The following is an 8,300-nucleotide window of genomic DNA, read 5'->3' on the forward strand; positions in this document are numbered from 1 at the left end:
CACATCCTGTGCCAATAACTATGCCAATTTGGTCATAGTTGAGTGGGAGAATGCTGCTGTATTAAATAGCACGTACACAAAATATGTTTCTTTTTACCGACATTTCGTGGATAACCCCTTTATGTTATGGAGAGGTGATGAAGAGCAGTTAGATTCATTTGTTAGTTTTTTGAACAAGAATATTGTTTTTACCGTTTACAGAAACTCATTCTACTCATTGTAGACATCAGATTTTTTAGATGTCAGACTTATTAAAGAAGGTGAGGGAAATTTCCATACCAGCAGGTATAAGAAGGATTGCTATAACACTACTTATCTTCACCTTACAAACATGTATCCCAGTCATGTATTCAAGAATGCACTTAAAATTCAGACTATGAGGGTATCTAGATTAGTGGACAATGAACAAGATTTTATGAATATTTAGCTCAGTTGAATGTTGACTTTTGTACTAGAGGCTACAGACCTAGGGATGTTAATGCAGCATGCGCCCAAGCTGTTCAGCTAAGGAGAACAACAGCTAAACCATATTTTTCTAATGCACTGGAAGGTGAAGGGAAAAAGGTTAGTGTTGATTCTCAACAAGCTGTTTTTACGTTAACCTATACAAGTGGTGATAGGGAATTGAAAAAGATTATCAATAAATATTGGCATGTTTTACATACTAACAATGAGATAGTTCAGGTAGTAGAGCTTAAACCTAAGTTTGAATATAAAAATTCACGCTTCCTTATACAGAGGTTATGTTATCCAAAAAATATCCCAAGGCAGATAGATAATCATCTGACTTTTGGCACACAGCCATGTATGAGTTGTTCATTTTGTAGCTATATTGATACATCTGCTTTTTTTACACCCAGATACTGGTGTTATCTATGATTTAAGGGTAAGAGCAGATTGTAACACCAAGAATTTGGTGTATTATGGCCATTGTGTTTTTTGTAAATCCTTCTATGTAGGAAAAATTAACAGACGCCTTAGGGAGCATATTAGGGATCATCTCTACTGCGCACATAAAGGCCAAATGTGCAGTACAATAGCTAAACATGTATTAAAAGAGGATACTGACCGTGGATTTAAATTCTTGGTGTTGACTGTGGCAAAGAAAGGTTTAAGAATGGGCAATATAGTGAATAGAACTGAAGAGGTTTGACTTAGGTAGATCCTGAGACTCGGGGCCCATCAAGGAAGTGCTTTAAATGATTGTGTATCAAACCTAAGCTTAGAGCTAGGAAACCTTTAAAATAACATTTTTACTGATGTTTATACTATTCTACAATTGTATTTTTGTATCTAGGAACTAATATCTGTCTGTGGAGCATATTTTATTGTCTTATGTTAAACATATTAAGTATTTAAATGTGTTTAATTAGTGATGCTAGTTGATTGGATGTTTTAAATTAGTCTGATTAGACATTATGGTACTTAGAATTTCCTTGTCAGTTAAGTATAGGTCTGATGAAGCAAACTGTGTTTTGTGAAAGCGCTAACCTACATTACTTGGATTAAATTGCATTCTATTATTTTATTTCATGAATCTGAAAGATTTTGTCCTCTGACATGTTTCTGTTCTGGTGTTTTATTTTTGTTGTACTTCTAGTTTTATATTCCAAACAGTTAATTGCCGCATGTTTTCTGTTAGTTGAATACTCCATGTCAGTTGAATGCAGATGGGTAATCCCATGTAAGAGTTAAAGTTGAGGGAGAAATTTAAAGAGAATGACTTCAGTATATCTGTGTGTGTGTGTGTGTGTGTGTGTGTGTGTGTGTTAAAGGTAAGGCTTGGATTGAAAAGAACACCAATATATCTGAATGTCTTAACTTGCTCAGTGCAGTATGTTGAAGGGGTTGGCAATGTTTAAAGGAAGGCAGTCATTAAGTTTTTTTTTTGTTTGTCTAATATGGAAGCAAGTACTATACATTTGGTTTGATGTGTTTACACTGAGGTCATGTTTGGGAAACCAGAGGAAAATATTATTAAAGTAATCACAAATATCATTATGTACTGAAATAATCTGAGGAACTGAGTAAAAGGATGCCATCTGCACAGAGATTCATATTCATTTTATAAAAGTTCTGATGGAAGAAATTAGGAAATGCAGAGGAAAATGTGAAGCAGTTTTGAATGTTTAAAAGAACTAGAAAGGGATAAAGGACAAGTTGTCACAGACAGAGGGGAAGAGAGAGGTAAACTTCAAAAGAGCAACACATATGAAGTATCATGAAGATGGTCAGAAAGGGTAGCACTAGATGGTGGAAGACATTTTGTTTAAGAAAAGTGCCTGAGAGCCAAAAAAAAGTGAATGCTAATGCCTGCAGGGAGAATAAAGACATTTTTATAGATGTATGATGTAAACTTTTTTAGTGTATGGTTTAGTGTGATTATTTAAAAAGGCAGTTTGATGTATATAGAGAACATATAAATATTGGTTGCATTACCCAAAGCAAGTTTAACTATGCTCCATTTATTATCTGTTGGGATTGACAATGTAGAATGGAATATACTTTGGACATCAACACTCTTTATAACAAGAAGCATTGCACCATGACCTTTTTTAAAGCCAAAATTATTAGTTGTCAATGATGTAGAAATTTGAAAGAAAATGTGAAATAATGTATTATTGTTAAGCATTTAAGTCTTACATTCTGATCTAGAATATGAAAATAGCTTTTGCTTCCTCGAGTACTCTTTTTTGGCAGTTCACTCATCTTCTTTTGAGACCCTCAGAAGTGCAACATTGTTGTAGAGAGGAACAAAATTAGCAGCACACCAGAAAATAAGTACATACATTTCACTTACTCAGACAACTTAGTAAAAAGGTGATCTAATATTTACAATAGAAAATGATATCCCATAATAAAATTAATGTAGAAGAAGCAGTTTTTGCTAGCTGATCAAATAGTGAGCTGGCAAAAGATGTGCTCATATTATTAAACCAAGTGGAAATATTTGTTAGTATATCTATAAAATTTGTATTACAGTAGTTTACTATTGTTGTTATTTAGGAGGTCTATACAGATATTTATTTTTAACTTGGAACACTATTAACACTGTCATAAAGTGGGAGTTAAATACCGTGTAGTTTGTATGTTTATTCAATGTTATTTATTCTTTATTGACTGGGTTAGTCCTTCAAGGACAATGTCCTTTTGTTCAGGGTTGACTCAAAGTGGTATTCATGCTGACTAGGGGAAATATGGCCAGGGCACCAGGGAACTTCCCCTATTTTTTATACAATCTGTTACATTACTCAAGCAGATGGGACCTCAGTTTAATGTCTCACCTGAAGGACATCACATTTGGAAATGCAGCATTAGTGACATTATTGGAAAATGAATCCAAGTGGGAATAGATTCCACAGCCTTCTGACCTGCTAAATCTAGGGGGGGGGGGGGGTATGCTACCTGTTGAGCGACTGATTACTAATACTATTATTACTATTAATACTAAAACTACTACTGCTACTGCAACTACTGCTGCTACTGCTTATACTACTAGTACTGCTGCTATGACTACTACTACTACTACTACTGCTACTACTACAGCTTCTACTACTGCTACTGCTATTATTACTACTGCTACTGCTGCTACTACTATGTACGCTACTGCTACTACTACTACTACTACTACTACTGCTACTACTACAGCTTCTACTACTGCTACTGCTATTATTACTACTGCTACTGCTGCTACTACTGCAACTGCTGCTACTGCTACTACTACTACTACTGCTACTGCTGCTACTACTACAGCTACTACTGCTACTGCTATTATTACTACTGCTACTGCTGCTACTACTATGTACGCTACTGCTACTACTACTACTACTACTGCTACTACTACAGCTTCTACTACTGCTACTGCTATTATTACTACTGCTACTGCTGCTACTACTATGTACGCTACTGCTACTACTAGTACTACTAAGTGCTGCTACTACTACATCTGCTACTATCGCTGCTACCACTACTACTACTTCTGCTACTACCACTGCTACCACTACTGCAACTACTAATGCTAATACTACTAATCCCTCTTTGGTATGCATGAAATGCTTAGGAGTTTGTCAATCCATTGTTGCTTCATTTACATTATTACCATTTAATCAGGATTATGATGATCCACTGACCACTGATCCTCCACTGTGCATCTGCTAACAACAGTAAATAGGAATACAAATCATGAATACTTACAAAGTAAATTTTAACTTGCTGCAGACATTGTAACCTTCAGCACATCCCACAACTTATAAATCTGGGTATCCAGATTTAAAAAAGAACACTTATTGCTTTTCAGGTATCAGCTAGGCAAGTGTTCAGTCAGGAAATCACTATAAACAGGTTTCAAAACTTAGTGCAAACATAAAGTAAACCTAACGATCCACAGGGCAAGTCAGTCAAGAACCTTGAGTTCCAAATGACAGTCCATCTTTTATTGAACTGTAAGTGTATAAATTGCAGTATTAATATAATTTGTATATTGTTTTTTATAGGTATTTGTTGTGTGGGATCAACCTGAAAACAAAGTCCGAAACTACAGAATCTTTGAAATGGTTAGTGTTGTCTTTTTAAATACCTATATAGGAACATGAATTTTTTTGATTTTCATACCGTGCACGCACGCACATGTGTGTGTGTGTGTGTGTGTGTGTGTGTGTGTGTGTGTGTGTGTGTGTGTGTGTGTGTGTGTGTGTGTGTGTGTGTGTATATATATATATATATATATATACATGAGTTTCATGCATCAAATTAACATGGGAAAACAGTTATTAAACGTGAATGTGTAAATACATTTCAGCAGAACCACACCTGTAGTTAAAAAAACATGAATTTCCTTTTTTTTTAAGAAACTATCTGAACTATATACTATATACTACAGTGTGGCAAAGTAGCTCAAACAGTAGCATGGTGAGTTAACTCCACAGATGTACAGAGATAGATAGATAGATAGATAGATAGCTAGATAGATAGATAGATAGATAGATAGATAGATAGATAGATAGATAGATAGATAGGCAGGCAGATAGATAGATAGAGATATATGTACAGATATAGATATGTATTATGGGCTTTTTATATCTCCCTGAACTGCAGTAGTCCCTTCCCACCATTTGTGAAACTGTTATGGATGTGTATTTTTATCAAGTTAGAAATCCTCCACTATCCTGGAGTTAGGGCCCCATTTGCCTCCTTTTGGCCTTGCTGCTGCTCAGCATCTAAGACACTGGGGAGAGAACATAAGTACTAGTCATTGACTAATTCACAAAGTAACCCCCTTCACACTATATATTTCAGAAAAAAACAACAGAATATTTACAGATACCATATATTTGGGCTGCCATACTGTTTAACTTATGCATATAATTTCCCACCACTCCTAACTTCAAGTCCTAATCTGAATTCTGCCACGTTGCTTGTCTTTGCTCCTCTCATCTAAGTAAATTTTATACAAAGTATAATTGCTAAGTTTAAAAATGCTGAATGGCTTGGCTTAAAAATGCCCTAGGGCCAATAGCCTAGTAACCTCCGATGATGCTATGATAAAACCTTGGAGCAGGGCCACCATTATGGTCATCTGATCTCCTTATGTTTGCAAGTATCGTGCATAAATCTTTGTTATATTATATTCTCACTTGTTTTTCTGCCTCCTTATTATAGATGGCATGTACAAAACATTCTACAAAGGGTATCATGTTAGTTTTCTTCTGCCCTCTTACTGTGTCGTGCCAGGTAAACTCAGTTTATCATGCTGCTTGTTCTGTACTTATACGTAAAGATTTTATTATACAAACCTTGAAAAACTGGAACAGCCTACCTTTCTGCTCATCCTTTTTTCTTCCTAATGGCAGATCCTGTAAATAAAACCTTGCTCTGAGACTGATGTAGTGTACCGATTCTCCAAGATCTAACAGAAGGTATTAACATTCACTCTCAAGCTCCTGGCAGATAGGCCCTCCTTCATGGTATTTGTCCTGCCGGTTCTCCCAAGCACTCCCCAAGGACCTAATTTTGTGTCAGTGATCTTTACTTGGTTCATAGCTCTCTGTTTCTGAAGTCATTAACCCCACTGCCTACAGTTTGCTGGTGATACGGTAATTTTCATTCAAATTCTGACCTATAGTTCTTACATCAGGAAATTCAGGTTGCATTCCACATCATGGAAATCTGATTAGGCAATACTGAAGTAAAACTAAATAAACAAACAAAAAAGCAGTTACCATTTCCTGCAAAAACTATAAAAAATATCAGCTTATATTTCTTCCCAGCACCAGCCAGTGGGGTGCTCCAGTCACACAGCATCTTTTTAGTTACACACTGAAGGTGTGCCTTTTGTTTTCAGAGCTTACCCATAGTGCAATTCAAATATCAACAAAATAAGGATACTTTTAGGCATCATCTGATTCCCATCTGTGAAACCCTTGCGGACTTGTAAAGTGGAGCATCTTCCCAGCAACTGATTATGGCTTAGTAATATTTGAATATCTAACACACCGAGCTCCTTGTCAGAAGAGGCTCTCTGCACCCTGTCCTGCTCTGTCTGTTATCACTGGCAATCTCACCATACTCACATCTGTAGCTCTTTCTCTCCATAAATGACAAGTCACCAGACTACTCTGTTAACCTTCTGGTATGAAGGAGGAACTCTTACATATGCCACTGGTGACCTGTGTTTGATAACAAACTAAAATTTATGCCAAAAAGAACAAGGACTGATCACTGAGGGCTCCCTTAAAGAAGGTATGGGGCAGCACAACACAGCATCTTACTTCAACCTGGCAGTGAGAAGAAGGACAAGGTTAGAGACCATCCCCCCCTAAAAATAATCGCAGTCAGATATAATAGGCAACATGTATGGAGTCATTACATTATTGCAAAATTGGTTATGAAGAAGAATCACAAATATTTTTTTTGAAGCCTATATAAATTATCCAAACACATCCATGCTTCTTAGCACCAGTGAGGACGTCAGGGTGGAGCCAAGGGACAAATGCTAGTGTTAATGTTAAAACTGAACCTGCATGTTTTAATATTGTAAGATTTTCTAGTCTTAAAAAAAAAATAAAGTTTTAAAATCATAGGACAACCATAATATAATAATAATATGTATGTTTGTATATTTGACTATGTCAATGTTGGCATATTTATTTATGTATAAAGTTTTAGATTTATTACAATTACAGATTGATCATTTCTTAATTAGTCATTGTTTAACAGAGAGGGTGGTTCTAGTGCACATCAATTAGTGTTAGAATATATAAAACTGCTTGCCATTTACTGTTTCATTAGATTTTGAAGACATCAGTTGAATTGCTAAAACTGATGAAAGCCTCAACCTTTGTTACAGGACTTAATGTTCTGGGAAATCTTGTTTTAGGATTTTATATCCTGAATCAAATAAATTGTGGATTACTTTAATTTCCTTGTTTCGTTTGTACTACTTTTTCAGCTATTTGTGTGGATATAAGTGACTTTACAAGATGTGGTACTGAATTACATTTTGGTATATCATACAAAGGACATTGTGAGCAACCACTGTTTAGTATAAATATTGTATATAACATTATGCAAGTCCCCCTTTGTTACTTGTGCTGAGTTATTTGCAGTTATAAACACCCCTTCCTCTTTTACTTACAGACATGTTGAAATTTACTATTTCTTTTTTTTCAACAGGGCTCCAAAGTCTACCTAGGTGAAGAACTGAAGTTTACTGACCTTGGCAGCTTAGTTGAATTCTACTGTAAGAACACACTACCCAATCATGACCGTCTACGTCTACAGCTGCCTTTTGGCTACACTCCACCATCAAGATGACCCAGCTGCATGAGAAAATCTCATTAGAAAAGGCCACTCCTCTCAGCCCATGTCAAAACAGACAACCTTGGGTTAGTTTTGCAGTTACCTGGGTGTTAATGACATGTGAGATCTTCATTTCTGGTGATCTGCAAGCATCCCCAGCCATACTTGTGCCATTTCACAGATGATTGAAACAGCTGATGTATGCTGAATCTGTCCATCGTGAGAAGAAGAGTCCACATTAATTACCTTGCCAATTGGAAGTTTCATCATGATTTTTCCAAACTAATGTCTGCTAAGAGAAAAGCACATTTTTTGTGAAATTATCACAAATTTTTTTTGGAAAACCTGGCTTCTTTTAGTTGTAGAATTACACCTTAAAGCCACTGTTAGGAGCATTCTAACAGAAGATTTGCACTATGCAGATAAGTATGGAAAACTGAAGAAAAAAAGGATGCTTATTATGTTTACAAAAAATATATGCAATCTCAGTTTTGTGGTTGAAA

At 35.8% G+C, this 8,300-nt stretch overlaps 1 protein-coding gene across 4 annotated transcripts in view; it reads left to right on the forward strand.

Moving 5' to 3' along the window:
- The window catches only part of SH3BP2 (SH3 domain binding protein 2), a 128,029-nt gene that overhangs the window by 117,675 nt on the left and 2,054 nt on the right, over positions 1 to 8,300 (forward strand). For all 4 annotated transcript variants that reach the window (XM_044062901.1, XM_044062902.1, XM_044062903.1 and 1 more), the window contains exons 12-13: positions 4,494 to 4,553; positions 7,672 to 8,300. The exon at positions 7,672 to 8,300 is cut by the window's right edge and continues 2,054 nt beyond it. In XM_044062901.1, the coding sequence (XP_043918836.1) occupies positions 4,494 to 4,553; positions 7,672 to 7,812 (201 nt within the window). In that variant the 3' untranslated portion in view covers positions 7,813 to 8,300. The remainder of the gene's footprint in view (positions 1 to 4,493; positions 4,554 to 7,671) is intronic.

Source organism: Protopterus annectens, chromosome 2.part1 (assembly GCF_019279795.1).
Source record: "Protopterus annectens isolate FY-2018-M chromosome 2.part1, PAN1.0, whole genome shotgun sequence".
Taxonomy (NCBI): Eukaryota; Metazoa; Chordata; order Ceratodontiformes; family Protopteridae; genus Protopterus; species Protopterus annectens.